The following is a 15,972-nucleotide window of genomic DNA, read 5'->3' as shown; positions in this document are numbered from 1 at the left end:
AGACCTCCGATTCAATGTTGCGTAGTAATTATATATATCAGGATTTGTGATATTTTTGTCCTGTGTATGCCTATTTATCAACTACTCTGTGGTTTTATGGAGACCGAGTGGCATTTACGAATGCATTAAGTAGCCTTTCTGCCAAGTTAACTGATGCTATAGCTTTTTACAGACGTTACAGGCTGTTAGAGCAATAAACCACCAGTTGCACGCAAACGCTGCAGGCGTGTCCGTGCGTCGTGACGTTTCCGAAGCGGGCTGGACTCGGGCAGAAACTCGGATGATGGGGATTATACAGCGGTGCAGGGGAGGCAGTTTGTGTAAAGTGCAGCTGGTCCGGTTGACAGCTCGATGAGCGCGCTGTGGAAGTTTGGCTGAGAACCTGCGCGCAGCATGGGCACTGGGGATTACATCTGCGTAACGCTGCGTGGTGGCGCACCCTGGGGATTCACACTAAAAGAGGGAGAGGGGGTCACCTACAGACCCTTCATTGTTTCCCAGGTATCTCTCTATTTTCGTCTCTATCTTGGATCGTTACAAGAATGATGATACAAACAAGTTTTGTTCTGTAATTTCCCCTGTTTGGATTACCTGGTATAAGGTTTTAGCGGAGGTTGGTTACGAAGTTCTGTGAGGAAAAAAATAAATAAATTGAATACTCCTGTGGGAGAGGGATTATTCTGAGCAGTGCGCGTCGCTGCATTTTTGTGTGCGTTGGCCGTGTTTTGGTGAGAGATTCCTCGGCACCCTTATATGGTCAAGGCCAAGGGAGAGTGTGAAGCTGGAGGCAGTGTGATCTGGTGTCAGTCACAACGAATTCAGCAAGAAAGAAAGGCATCAGTTAGACCAGCGACTAATCTGAAGAGGGAAAGTCTGAGAAAAGAGGCACTAACGGTCAGCCAAGCTATGAGGATGCAGACGTGACATTAAAAGAACATTCAAATAAGTGATAAGAGGCAAATTTCAAGTTTTGCCACAAGAAGTCTTTGGTTGCATAGCACGATAATGCTGTAATAAACCTTGTAAGTGGAGAATTTTATCTGTCTGCTGTTGAAGCCACCTTTCTTCCAGAACAGGCATTCTTTAACATATTGTAATGACATTTTAATGCAATAAATTGTAGGCTACTGCTTCTCAGTGTTGCCTGTTATTTAAATATCAGTTTACATTTGTATTTTCATAGTTCAGGAAATAATGTGCATCTGCTTATTGCTTCAAATACAAATTAGGCTACTGTTAAACTATCTAGTTGTGGTGAAATCTTTTCAAACATGTGTTTATTCGTTGTACAACATCTTATTGACTTTGCAATGTTGCATACAATTGCTCACAACTTTTCAGCGTAAGCGAGCATAATAGTGGACATAACACCAGCTCAGTTTCCTGCTCAGAAGTCTATTGAAATAAACAAATGATAATCTACCACAATAAATGAGCCTCTGCAAGGACGGATCTCTGCAGGTTAGACCACCTGAACTCAGTCTTCTTTAAATTTATGCATTTACTTCCATGAAAATGTCAATTGTGGAGAAATGTATGCAGAGCAGCTTCAATAAACCATCTAGATATTTAGAGGTATGTGTGCACTGGAAGAGATAAAGCCAGGTGCCTTTTACTATGAAGAGCGGCCTCTGTATATGGCATCATATAATGGATGTTCGCAGGCACTCAAGTCGTACAGATCTAACCGTCAACTGTCGCCTGAGTAGTGAACATGTAAATGTTTCTGTTGAGCTGCATTCCTGCCTCATCAAAGCTCCATGAATACAAAGCTTCACAGACTCTGAAAGCATCAATACATCATTTTAATGGCTTTAATGGCTTAGAGGCTTAACCTGGGTCTAACGGCTGAAGTGAAGTTCATTTGTGACTTTTATTGGGATTTCTGTGTGATTACAGAAGTGATTCCCACATTTATTGGTATAATTATGTCCTATATACTTTTAATGAAATTTCATAAACCTGTATGCTGAAAGATATCCCTGGCTCACGTCTGGCATTTGGCTTATTCACAGCAACTTTAACATCTTGTTAATTTTCATTATTCTAAACAAATACCTCATGAAGGATTTATGGAAAAAAAGACTGCACATGGGTTAACGTGACACTTATAAAGTGCTATTCCAAGAACAACTACAACCGTTAGGCTGAGCAAACAAACATCTACTAAAGTCTTTTTTTTTTTTTTTTTTTTGCCCCCGACTTCCAGTGACTGTTAACTTTTAATTCTCTTGTGAAACTTTACATTCTAATTTTAGACATAAATGTGGTGTTTAGAGTATTCCAGCCACCAAAGTGTTCTCATGTGTTACATAAGAGTCTGTAAGTGTGGGCCTATTAAAGCGAAGTAGCTAGAAATGATGCATATGCCTCAGCCCGGGACATCTGGGAGTTTTAGTCCACCTCATCTGGAAGGCATAACTCCAAACATACCTTCAAACTCCTCTTGCTGGGTGGACATAGAGCCAAGGCAGTGACTTAAAAGTCAAGAGAGCCGACATACCAAAAAAATCACCTCAAATACTCTTGAGCTAGAGACCCTCCTGCCTCTGATAGAATGTGTTTTCCAAAGCGTCTGTTGAATGCCATGGTTCTGTGTTGTGTTCCCTGAGAGAAAGTGATTGTTCACTGCACTGACAAGCTGTGTAGTGTAAGGGCACGGGCTATCCAATCTTAAACTGTTCTTTCCATATAAGGGAGGTTGTATTTTCCCTCTTATTTGGAGTCCTGGCCTGAGAACAAAGTTGATGATGTCACCTTATTTTTAAAGCAACAGAAGCTGCACCATAACTTTTACTTGTCTCGTCATGCAACACTCATTTGGTAAAGATTTACCAATGTAACATGTTTTAATATGAAAGGGATATTCCATAAAGAGCAATCGGTCCAACTTGGACAGCAGACATTTTGGCCTAAATACTTAGGTATGTCATCTTGGTATGTGAGATGTCAACATGCATCAGATCAGTTATGGAAAACTGAATGACAAAGTAACAGTAAAGTTTCCAGGTTTATATATGGCATGAACTCATCCCCGCTGCATTAAATCAAATTTATATCTTGAATGATTACTCTTCCTCTCTGGCACGATTGCTTTACCTTTTAAAGAGCAAATAGGGCTCTTGTTGCTGCTGCTTTAGCCCTAATAGTGCACCATGGGAACCTGATTAAGCTGCTACACAATCAGCAAAAATGCCGTTGCCTCGGTCATTCAGTGCAGTTTTCCCGATCAGAATAAAGTGCTGAACGTCTCCTTCCATTACCCGAGTCTTGGCGTTGTGCTCCATTCCTCATTGTAGTCCTGGGAGAAGGCAGTGACCTCGGATCATGAGTGTGCTTGTTTGCTCCTTCTGTTTCACATCATGTAAACAAGTTAAGGCCAGCGCTCCAACGGCTTTGTATTTGGGCCATGTAGTTGTGAATTGCAGTCTTCCTAGTTATGCATGCTCTTTGTCAGTGCCAGCCAAAGCTTTATTAAACTTGCCCGATGATGGCAGAAAAAAAGATGATCTCAAATGCTATAATAGCATCTTTATTTTTGTTAAATTACGGTAAGAATTTCTATTGTTCTGCAGTTGAGTATTTTAATATTTCACCCCATTGTTGTGTTAAAAAGATGCTGTTCAGCTCTAAAATACATATTTTTAGTATTTTTGATACTTCATCACCTATGTGATCGTCATGCGATGCTTGAAATACCATAAGAGCATCCACATAATTACTTTTGTTGAGTTTGGCAACCTTACATGTAGAATTCCTTGTGTTGACATGGTTGTTATATCAATATATTGCATATCCATTTAAGCTTTCCAAGCTTTCTCTTGAATGTTTGGCTTTCACTGTGCAGAATTATGTACCTTTCAGAGTGTTAAATTCTTCTTTGATAATTGAAACCTTTCTCTGTGCACGATGGAGGGTTGTACCTGCTGGCGGGATTAAGGCAGTCAGTGATGCAAGAGACATCTTGTATTCAGTAGTCAAACTACCCAAGAAACTCTGTGTAGCAATGCATGGTAAATCCTAATGCGGGATCCCAAGGTAGTCAAGATATGTAATTGCGCCAGCAAAGCTTGGGCCTTCCCCAGGTGACCTCCGAGCATGGCATGCCCCGGTAGACCTCTAAAGGAAGGCGCCCTGGAGCCATCCTCCCCAGATTCCCAAGCCACATCAACTGGCTCAGATGTAAAGGAGACGTAACGGTACTCCGAGCTCCTCCTCATGCCACCTCTAAGGTTTAGTCCTCTCACATTACAGAGGAAATTTCAGCCACTTGTATCTGCAGTGCCATTATTTTGATCCCGACCCTGAGTATTTTGGTTTAACAATCAAAGTGCATTTCATTACTCTTGCCATATTTTGGATCATTTTTTTAATCACTGCCTATGTTGCTGAGTTATCCCCAGCAACTGCCAACCACAGTGTCAGTGAAAATGGCATCATTAATAGTATAAACACGTTTTCACATTATTTGCCAGTAAATCCACTCCGTTAGAAAGCATCTCTGCTATAAGACAATAAAAGAACAAACATTAAATGTAAATCTTTTCACATGGTATGAGCGTTGCCTGCAAGGCAGCTGGAAAATATTTACCTGAAATGTAAAAAACATAATTGTTCAAAGCTGCAAACGGCAGGAACTGCCCAAAGCGATGCGGACACATCATGCATTTCTGTAGTTCCTCTGCTTTTCTGTTGCATTTAAGCCTATTAAGTAGACCATTTGAAAACAGGCTCCCGAGGCACGTAGTGTTGTTTAATTACAGACCCTCGTGATGTCAGCAGTAAATGTGATAATTAACAACAACATTCCTGGAAAGCATTTTAACTGAAAGAGAAAAACTGACAGTTTATGTCCTTCTCTTCTGACACTAACGGTAGCATTTATATGTTCTCCTCTCCAGCACAGTTGCTGCATATATTTATTTATTTTTTCCACAAGACTCAGTCACTATCTGCCTCCTTTGAACATTGCTGTGTATCTTTGTGTTGCGAGGAGATACACCGACAAATGTTTCCCCTCCTTTTTTGGAGCACGGGTGGTTGCTGTGGCATTCCAGACAAAAACCATCCTCCCTGTAGTGAGGTGTGAGTCCCAGTAGACATGCACAGTGACTGCCTTATAGGGCCTGTTTGCCCGCTGCTAACTCTTAAAAAGTGGAGTATGGAGGGAGCCAGGAGTGTTTTATATGAAAGTTAGCAGCTCTATAAGGTAACTTGTAAAATGATTTTGTATATACAGGATAGCGGTGTCATTCTTTGGAGTAAAGTTGTCTGGTTATATTTGTGTTTGAACACTTACTTTTGTAGCAGATTATAATCAGTGTTACTATGGTTTTGGTAGAGCAAATTTCTAATAATTAAAAGTAACAGGGGAACAAAATAATGTTGTGTTATCTTCATCTGTTTTGCTCAGTCAGGGATTTTCCTCTGGTTCCTTTTCGTGAAACATGTGTGAACATTGCCATCTAGTGATTAGGTTAGATAACTGCAAGCTTTTACAGTAGAGCTGCATCGAGTATGGAAAACATTTTTATTAAAATTTACAACTTATTTTAAAGTTATAGTACTATTTATTTAGTTTTGATTAGATATATTTGACAATACATATAAATAATACACCTATTATTTTTTGTATATATTTACACCAGTACACTGGAAAACAAAGAATGTTGAATAAGAGTTATTTGCTTTTATTTTATCAGTTGTAACTCACAATGCAATATTATCTGCTTGGCATTTTATGTATCATCCAGGAAGCTATCAGAAAGCACAATTTACATGAACATTTGTCTGTATTGTGTTAATCATGATTTTCAGTTGTGAAATCTCTGAATTGGGAGCAGTTGTACTGTTTATGTGGCTGCTGCTCGCCGGTACACAATTCTCTGTATCCTTAATGAAATAAGCCAGGGGGACTGTGTTGTTAAATTGGGACATTCATCAGTGGCAGAGTAACATGGTCACTTATCTCTCCTGCTTAGTGCCATAGATGAACCAGTATTGATTCTGATGTCAAAAACTCTGTAACCTTGTACATGACTCCCGCAGGGGGATTATCCAAAAGATTAAGATACATGACTTAGTTGAATGAGTTGTGCAGCTTTATCAGTATTTCAGAATTATTTGCATGGCATGTTGTCTGTGTTTGAGAAGGAGAGAAAGTGGGTGGGATTAGATGCAATTTTCAGTATGGTCTTAGGGAATCAGAGAAGTATTGCAGACCTTATACAAGACTGTGTATTTTTAATATTTACTAAATGCCTTCAACCTGATTGCAGGTCCTCTAACTGCACTGTAGTAAAGTAATAATTCATCCCCCTAGCGGTATGAGTGGGCTTTTGTTCACAAGTTATGGGGCATTTCTCCATATTAAATCCACAATTAATGAACCATTTTATAGGCTTCAGGAACCAATTACAAGAAAATGAAACCATCAGTCATTGGTTTAACTCTGTAAAGAGGTGCCCTTTAAATGGATCTACACAGGGCTGGCCTACAGCCATAATATGCAGAGGTACAGTTGAAATTCAAGGTAGAATTATTAAAGATGTGTCTTCTATGTGTGCAACTCTGTTTGTACAGCAAATTGTGTATTGTACAAATTGTTGATTTACTCTGGGGTGACTTTGTATATTTTTAGTTCATTTATGCTCATTTAATATCTTTAAAATATTAATGATCCAGAATCCCTCTGCGCACGCTGGCGTTCTGGCCTGGCTTGAACTTAATGCACATCAAAGGAGACAGCTAATTAAAAAAAATCAAAGGAAGGAGTCCCTAGACATAGCTCTGTACTCAGCATCAGCCAGCTATACTAACATAGAATTTTGCTTACGTTGTTATCATTATCATTTTGCAGTTCATTCTCATTTTCTTGGATTTATTTTATTTTATGGCCATATGACTGCATTTTTAGGACCCAAAATGCAACTAAAATACAGCTATTCTTTTGCTTTTCCACATAAAAGTGGATTTGAGACACTGACCTGAGAGATAAGTTTCTGCTTTCTGACCTTAGCAGCAACTGTCAAACGTTTCATGCATGATTTATTTTGGCTTCCTGTAAATAGCTGCACTGTCATAGCTGAGCTGTGTGTGAGGGTTAGAGGGCATTTCTCACACTTGGAGAGGGTCCACCGCACGCTTGTGTCATCATCTGAGTTCACACAGGTCCCTTGTTCGGTGTCACTCAGACTATTAACTGATCTGTTGTGTGTTTTTGTTCTGTTTTGTCCCCCGCAGGTGGAGGAGGGTGGTCGGGCCTTCCTGGCAGGAGTGCGGGACGGCGATGAGGTGGTGTCAGTGAACGGGGAGCCATGTGCCGATCTCACCCTTTTACGAGCGTTTGCTCTTATCGACACATCCATCGACACTCTGCAGCTGCTCGTCAAAAGGTAGCGCTGTGTGTTTGCTGTGTGTTCAGCTGAGATCCTGTGCAGTACAACTTCTGAAGTTGGGACGTAACAAAAACACAATATGATGTCTTCATCAGATTCACGGGGTGTCACTTGAGTGAAATAAACTGAAACATAAGATAAACCAAGTCCCTGAAAACACAATGAACAACACTGCAAAGTCCATGCATGATGACAACTGAGCCGTGGTTTCAGACTGATCCTTGCCACCATTGTATTAGCATTTTAATAGCACGTTGTTTTATGACCTGTGCCCTTTTGCATAGTTCAGCTAACTCCTGGGTGTCTCTGTGCGTATGTGCATGCATGTCTGTGTGTACTATAATGAGGTAATGTGTGTTAGCCATGCCGACCTTCCAGCTGGCAGATGCAAGGTGTTAAAGATTAGTGTGTCTGATTGGCATGCAGCTGCTCAGCTATTAATCAGCTGGCGTTGCTTGTCTGTTTATCAGGTGTCCTCTTATAACGCTGCCTGTTTGTTAGTGTGCCTGCTTTTGAACTGCAGTTGTTTGAAGCTATATGCAGTGTGGGTTAGGGTTGTGGGGCATTAGCAGATCCACACAGTTAAGGTTTGTTTGTGCTAATAATATTTCTCTGACTGCGTAGCAGAGCAGATGACTGCAGATCGCAGTCCTTGAAATATATGAAGATACGTGACTCTTTTTGAGGCAAAGGGCTAGTCTTTTCGGGGTAATTGACTTAAATTCAATGACTGCAGTCACAAACTGTAGCATTCTGTTACTCCAACCTGACCTTGAAAGTGTAAATTAGGCAAAGTGATGTCGAAACGTGATTACTTTCCACCTCAGTGCCCTGACCTTTTTAGATTAACTTACTTCATGAGGATTAAATCTACTTGATTGCTTGACAGATTTGTGGATATTACCTCTGCCTTCTATGTAGAAGTAACCTTTACTTATATGAGGTGGTTTGAAGGCCAATACAGATTTTATTAGCCTGAATACTGAATCTGTTCACAGCAAAGGACAAGTAAAATAAGAAGCGCCGTTATGTTATGTTAATGATGAACTCAATTTGCCTCACTGTTCATTTCTGTTTCCCTCTCTTCTCTGAAAGATACAGCTCCACATCCCCTGAAGATAGTGAATCAGAGGGGACATGCTGTGCTGAGAGGGCCTCTTCTGGTGAGGCTGTAGAGAGCACCGTCCTACACATCTTCTCCCCTAAGCACAAGTCCCAGAGCCCAAGGGAACTCTACATATCTGAGTGCCAGGACGAGCCCTACCACGGGGAGTTGGACAGCGACACAGAGTTTACCAAGACACGCCAGCTGCTTTGCACTGAGCTACATGCTCCCTCGTGTGATGATCAGAGGGGTAGGGAGCCTGTTTTTAAGAAGAATGATGACGAGGTACAGCGGTGCTTCTCCCCAGGGGACATGGTCGAGCTCCAGGTGGCGTTATCTGAGCAAACCTTGGATGACTTCGGCTGCACCTCTCTTGGGAGTGCTCTTGGGATTGAGGGGGGACTTTCAACCAGAGAGGCTGTTGAGAGTATCCATACCACCACCCTATCTCACTATGTACCATGCTCTGACAGAGAGCCGCTCGGCCAGCATGGAGTGGTGCTCAGCTCCCCTTCAATGCTTGGGCAGGTGGAGGTCATTTTGCAGCAGCAAGCAGCATCAGGAACAGGGAGGGGCATCCTGAGTGTGGGTGGCCCCAGGGTCAATGAAAGACTTGGATCCCAAAGTGAAGGAGAAGAAGGAGGAGGGCACTCCGAGGGTGCTCCTGGGTCCTTTACCGTCTCATTTGAAATTCCCCCAGAAGAGGCGACACAGGCAGAAGAGCAGGACTCTGAGTCTGAGGGGGATCAAGACAAACCCAACAAGCATCGACCAAAGCACTCCAGTAAGTACCCTTGAACCATTACCTTTTGTACCACTGACTGTCATCCCAGTGTGCATTTCTTTTCTCTGTGTGAGTGTGTGGGTAGTAAGGATCTGTTCTTAAAATCTCCAACACCAACTTGCATTTGTCAACATGTGTGCATTCCCAAGCCTGATGTCCACTGTGTGTACTCCTCAAAATAGTATGTGTCTGTCACCGCACTTAGAGGAGGGTTCTCAGTCCTTGCATTTTAAGCAGACACATCCGGCTCTAACTCGAATTGTGACAATAGAGAGACACAGTGTAATGACAAAAACTAAAATAAAAATATCAAAATCAATGACATTGAATTGGTCATCTGTGGGGTTCTTTAATTATCAATTCAAATAGTTGGCGGTGTGAATATGGATATTGAGGCGTTCCTCAGAGTATGTAGGAGGCATAAATATAACACCAGCACGCTGATGATGCCTGCAGAAGTGGCCCTTTGACAGACACCAGCATATGCTACCCTAGACCGTTACCTGATCCTTTCAAACTGAGTGCTTTAACTGAGCTAAATAAGTGACTCTGTTGCTCACTCCTGCTGTGTCCTCCTCCACCTTCAGGTTAGTCCTGCAAGAGTATAAAAAAGTAAGCCTACTTGTTGTTTTATTACGCCCTGGCATTATTGGATGATTTGATTGTTTTTTTCATGTGGTGTCTGTTATTGAAGTGTCTGCAAATGTGATAGATTTAATAAGAACTTTCCTTTATTTTTACGTGGAGGACTTGTCAGCTTACAGATAAGGACTGGTGAAGACACTCTGGCCCTGGTGGATTTATTGCATGCGGGCTATCTTTAATCGTTGGATCCTTTACGGGGATGAATGACCGATTTAATGTTGTGCATTGTCAGTGAACATGAGAGTATTAGACACGGATCACAGAACTTCATTATTGCTTTATACGCCGATATTTTCTGTTCAGCTGAACGAGCACATTTAGAGCAACACAGTTACAAATGTAGAGTACATAAATATACAGCAAAAGGCATCTAAATATCACATGTGAACTCATGTATTGTTAGTTATGTGAAGGAATTAATTGTATAGTTTATAGTCTATTTATTGGAATCAGTTTAGCCACGGTACATTTACTGTTAATAGTTTGTTGTCATTTTCTGTTTCTGCTTCTACCGAGGACATCGTGTGTATTTTTAAAGCTTTTTTGTACAGACAGTTGATGTTAATGTTACAAGCTGAAATTATTTTCCTTGTACTTTTTCCAAAAACTTGTATCATCCGTCACCAAATTACTCGAGTAAGCATTTATGACAGTATATGTTGCATGTATTTTCCAGTTCACACTTAGGGTGGAGAAATCTGAGGGTGGTTTATAAAAAGAAAAAAAAAAACAGCTTTCTAGATACATAATATGCAGTAATTTAATTAACTACAGTTACATGAGCAATGCAGATACTGCATGCAAGACTTCTTTGAAGTTGCCCTTAAGTCAGTGATCAAAGAAATTCAAACTGAATCTTCACTAATTGTGTCCTAGGGTGTACTATTTCAAGAACTGAAGTTTTATTTTACCAAAACAGACGGAGTAAAAACAAAATTTTTACTCCACTGGAAGATATTAAATATATTGATACCTTTAATTCAGATGAAATTCAGCCAAGAGAAGAACTCTTTGTATTCCTCCTCTAGGACTCTTTTCTTAATCTGCTCTAAACACAGATCTCTCTTATGTTCTTCTTTTTACAGGGCTCAGGCGTAGCGAGAGCCTGTCTGAGAAACAGGTGAAGGAGGCCAAGTCCAAATGTAAACGTATTGCTCTCCTTCTCTCGGCTGCTCCACCCAACCCCAATAACAAAGGGGTGTTGATGTTCAAGAAACATCGTCAGAGGGCCAAGAAATACACACTTGTGAGCTACGGCACAGGAGAAGACGAACCAGAGTACAGTGACGAAGAGGACGAAGAAAACGGACAAACTGTTGAGTTTACCCTTGTAGCGCACGACGATTCTGAACTGGGCAAGCATTTACTCACTAATGTCCACAGTAGCAAAGGTGTGCTGACTCTCAGCTTGGACAAGGGCCTCCTTGAAATTGAAAGGAACTTGAACAACCAAGCAGAGATGGAGTGTTTGCCGGAAACCAAAGGCAAGGGTGCCGTAATGTTTGCCCAGCGGCGTCAAAGGATGGATGAGATTTCTGCTGAACATGAGGAGCTCAGGCGCCAAGGGATACCCGTGGAAGCAGTGCCGGAGGTTGGAAAGAAGATAATGGAGCAGTCCTACATGCAGTCCACAACAGAGGGCCATGGTTACATGGATGTAAATGTGCACCAACAAAGCCAACAGCAGTACCAGCAATATCAAGAACAACAGTACTATCAGCAACAACAGACCTACCAACAGCAGGAGCAGTACCAACAACAATACCAGCAGCAGCAGCAGCAGCAGCAACAGCAGCAACAGCAACAGCAACAGCAGCAGTATGAACATTATCAACAACAACAACAAATGTATCAGCAACAACAAGAATACATTCAAGAGCAGCAGCAAATGCAGCACTATTCTTCAAACATCAATGGCACAGTCCAACATCAAACCAGTGAAATTCAGAGTTCTTTGAGCAATCGTACTGCAAAGCCTTTCACAGCAGAAAACATTGCGGCTACCCCTTATTCTCATGCAATGAGTGGGAACAATCAAGATTCTGTGGGTCAAGGAGAGCAGATAGCTTCCCGTGATGAACGAATTTCTACTCCTGCAATTAAGACAGGCTTTTTATTAGATGCAAGGAAAAGGAATACTGGCAAGCCTATGTTCACATTTAAGGAAGCTCCAAAAGTATCACCTAACCCAGCACTGCTGAACCTTCTCAACAAAAGTGATAAGAAGTTGGGTTTTGAGTCAGGACCTGAGGAAGACTATCTTAGCCTTGGGGCTGAGGCTTGTAATTTCCTCCAGTCTCAGCGACTTAAACACAAGACTCCTCCACCAGTTGCCCCAAAGCCTGTGATCAATCCAAACTCTCTTCCTTGGTCCCCACCAATAGAAACTACCAACCAGGACATGCCTCAGCCCGCTGAAAATAGCATATCCACACCTGCTGTTGCCCCCACCACAGAGAATACTCCTGCTCCAGAACTAGAGCCAACCTCTGCACCTGCCCCTGCCCCTGCCCCTGAGCCCTCTCCCTTTCCTGCCCCCCAGGAGACTCCTGCCAACACAGCCACAGCAGAACAGCATGCATGGACTCTTCCACAGCCTGAACCTCAACAACAGCCTTTGCAAGTGACAGCTCAGGAGGAAAATAGTCATATTAATTGTGCTGTGCAGCCTGAGTCTGCCCCTGCAACTACCTGGGGTGGAACACAACCACAGCAACAAGTATCTTCACCTTCTTGGCATCCAGGTCAAGTGCAGCCACAAGAACCACCTCCAAGTCAGTCCCCACCACAGCCGCCTTGGGTAACACGTAATCCTATTCAGAATCAAGCACAGCCTCAACCTCCCACAAATACTTGGACCGCTCAAATCCAACCATCCTGGACTCAAGAACCCCAGGAGCAAGCAGATAGACAAGCTCAGCCACCCTGGGCCCAGTCTTGTGAGCAACCACAATCTCAGTCACAGGTTCAGCCAACCTGGACACCCTCTCATGAGCAGCCACACCAACAGCAACCACAGCCAACTTGGGGTCAAACTCAGGAACCCATGCAGCCTCAACCTCAGAGCCCATGGACCCAGCCATTACAATCAGACCCTCAACATCAACCACCATGGGTGCAACAAGCCCAGAAAGAATCCCAAGCACAACCTCCTTGGGTTCAACAGGTTCAGCCAGAATCCCAGCTGCAACCGCCATGGGTTCAGCAACCACAGCATCAGGCTATGCAACAAACATGGCAACAGCCCCAAACACCAAGTCAACCGCAACCACCTTGGGTCTCAGCTCAGCCTCAACAGCAACAACAACCTTCAATCAATGCATGGCCCTCATCACAATCTCAACCCCAAGCACAGCCACCTTGGATCCAAGCAGCCCAAGCACAACCTCAACAACAGCCACAAGCCAGTTTAAACCCATGGGCACCAGCACCTGCCCAGGCACAGGCCCAGCCTTCATGGGTGCAGCACCCTGCTGAACATGGTCAGCATCCAATGAATTCTTGGACCCAAGAGCAAAATCAGGTCCAGAATCAGCCACCGTGGGCTCAACCTGTTCCACCTCAACCCACATCACAGCCAAACTGGCAGCAATCCACTTTGAAGACTCCTCCACAACCACAAATGAATACATGGTCTCCAGCTCAGACACAACCTCAGACGCCTGTGAATGCGTGGACACCACAGTCACAACAAACACCTGTGACTGTCAACACTCGCCCCTCTCCAAAACCTTGGCATCCACAGCAAAATGCTCCACAAAATCAGAGCCCTCCACCTCCACCTCAGCGAATGCACTCTTTTAGTATTGGTCAAAGAGATTCGCCACCGATCAACCCAATGGCGACTGTCTTAAACCCATCATCCGCAGGTTCAGCTTTTGAGATGCCAGCCGTCAGAGGGAAAGGAGCTGATATGTTTGCCAAGAGGCAGTCTCGTATGGAGAAGTTTGTTGTGGACTCTGAGACTGTGGAAGCAAACAAAGCAAGTCGGCCAACATCACCAACTCCTTCCTTACCGAATGAGTGGAAATATACTCCCAATGTACGTGCTCCACCTCCACGGGCATACAATCCTATTCTGTCCCCATCTTATCCACCAGCAGCAGCAAAGCAGCCCCCTCCAAGTAGCCCTTCAACCAAAGCAAAGAAAAAAGACAAACAGAAACCTGCCCCTAAACCTCTCAATGTTATAGATGTCATGAAGCATCAACCCTATCAGCTAAATTCTTCACTTTTTATCTTTGGCCCAGAACCAGAGGCTGCCAAGCCTTCTGCACCTAAACCTAGCTGTTCACCTCCTAATCCACCTGCCGACAACCAAGCAGTTAGATATGAGCAAATGGCCCCAGTCCAGCAAGCTGGACCTTTTAGTGCCCCATATCCTCAACAAGCCTATGGGATGCCCATGCAGCCTGTGATGCACGATGGTCACTATCAGCAACCCCAAGCTAATGTTTATCCTCCGTCTAACCCTTATCAGCAACCTCCTGGTGGTCAATACCAGCAAACATACAATCAACAATATCAACAACCTGCCCCACCTGCTTATCATCCCCAAGAACCTCAATCTCCAAATCTTCCCTACCAACAGGCATTACAGGCTCCTTACCAGCCAGCCAATAGCCCTCCCTATCTAGCAACTCCCTCTGTACCTTACCAACCACAGCCTCCTAGTAGCTATATTGCTCCAACTTTCCCTATGGCTGCAAGGCCTGAATCTGCATCTGGTGGAAACACTGTAGCTGCTCCTAAGCCTAAGTTTACAGCCAAAAAGAGCTCAGCCCAAGTGTGGAAGCCTACAGCAGTTGAAAAAGAGTGATTCTCATAGAATTATGACATGTTTGGGACTATCTTTACCTCCACCTGTAGTTGTCAGTGTCACAGGGCAGAGCTTGAAAGTTTTGAGAGTTAATCCAAAACCATTAACACATTGAAAATAAGAATGTAAGTAAATGTTTTCAAAAGTGTCAAATTGAACGGTTGACATTTTTATAGGAAATTGAATCTAAAGAGGACACAGTATAAGAATGTAGGGTGAGCATCATGCTCAGTGTAAACTGAAAGAAAGTGATGAGAAATCAGAGGTGAATGACACTAGATAGCGAAAAAAGGAAAGTTGATTTTTGAAAAGAAGAAAATGCTAAATGGTCCTAATGATAGATAAGGTAAGATAATAGGAACTGAAATAAAATAAAGTTTAATCAAGTAAATAAACAGGGTTGAAAAAGTAAAGGTGTAACTGAGAAGGGTGGGGTCTGTGGGGTGTAAGGATACCAAGCAGAAAGCTAAATTTACAAAGTCAGAGATGTCAATACAGAGACTGTGTAACAACTCTGGAGTTTCAGGACGTTTTCTAGCCACAGAACGAAGCAGTTCTCACTGTGATAACAAACTCTGGCTTGCTTAAACATAAAATGATCAGTAATTAGTTTTTTTTTTATTATTCAGTGCCTTTCCCCAGTGTCTTATCCATAGCACACACTTAAGAGGGTTGGTTTTATTTTAAGCTTTTTGCCAGCTGTTGCGTCATGTTAGGAACTATATTTAACCAGCCTTCGTGAGAGGGAAATCTTAGTTCCAGAGAGTAGGCTTAAATTTCAACTTAAGCCAGTTAACGCTACTATCTTTAAGACCTTCGTAGTATGTCTTTTCAGATAACCGACAATATCACCTTCTCCTGGAATTGTTGTATATCTATGAACTGATGATGAATGATATATAAAAGAATAATTTTTGAAAAGATCACCAGCCTGGTAATGGTCACAGATATATTTTTGGTACAGGGCTGCTTCATGTTCTTTTCTTTTTCCTTTTTCTTCGTGTGTTTCTCTTCATAGTGCACTTTCTGTATGATTCACCGCAGTGCCATTAAACTGTCTTTTATCCTTGTTTGGTTTCCTTTCCTTTGTCCTTTGTGCATGCCCTTTTAGTCTCTCTTCTTTTCATCTTGCTTAATTTTACCACTTCTACACCAGTATTATAAATACTGACATGTATTGCAGTAACAAATCAGGCACTTTTCAACAGTAAATCAGAATACA

At 42.6% G+C, this 15,972-nt stretch overlaps 1 protein-coding gene across 1 annotated transcript; it reads left to right on the top strand.

Annotated features, from left to right (window-relative positions):
* The first annotated feature begins 257 nt into the window (after positions 1-257).
* synpo2a (synaptopodin 2a) lies at positions 258-15,159 on the top strand. The gene is made up of 4 exons (XM_084546393.1): positions 258-501; positions 7,243-7,394; positions 8,493-9,286; positions 11,017-15,159. The coding sequence occupies exons 1-4, from the start codon at positions 394-396 to the stop codon at positions 14,748-14,750; spliced, it is 4,788 nt and encodes a 1,595-aa protein (XP_084402519.1). The 5' UTR covers positions 258-393; the 3' UTR covers positions 14,751-15,159.
* The last annotated feature ends 813 nt before the right edge of the window (positions 15,160-15,972 follow it).

Source organism: Chelon labrosus, assembly GCF_963514085.1.
Source record: "Chelon labrosus genome assembly, chromosome: 1".
Lineage (NCBI taxonomy): Eukaryota > Metazoa > Chordata > Actinopteri > Mugiliformes > Mugilidae > Chelon > Chelon labrosus.
The sequence above is the reverse complement of the archived record's forward strand: the minus strand, read 5'-3'. Positions and strand labels throughout refer to the sequence as shown.

What these genes read in the sequence shown, in the direction of transcription:
- synpo2a (XM_084546393.1), top strand. Translation starts at nt 394, where the DNA reads ATGGGCACTGGGGATTACATCTGCGTAACGCTGCGTGGTGGCGCACCC. An exon ending in GACCCTTCATTGTTTCCCAG is followed by an intron (nt 502 to 7,242) that starts GTATCTCTCTAT and finishes TGTCCCCCGCAG; the next exon opens with GTGGAGGAGGGTGGTCGGGC. An exon ending in GCATCGACCAAAGCACTCCA is followed by an intron (nt 9,287 to 11,016) that starts GTAAGTACCCTT and finishes TTCTTTTTACAG; the next exon opens with GGCTCAGGCGTAGCGAGAGC.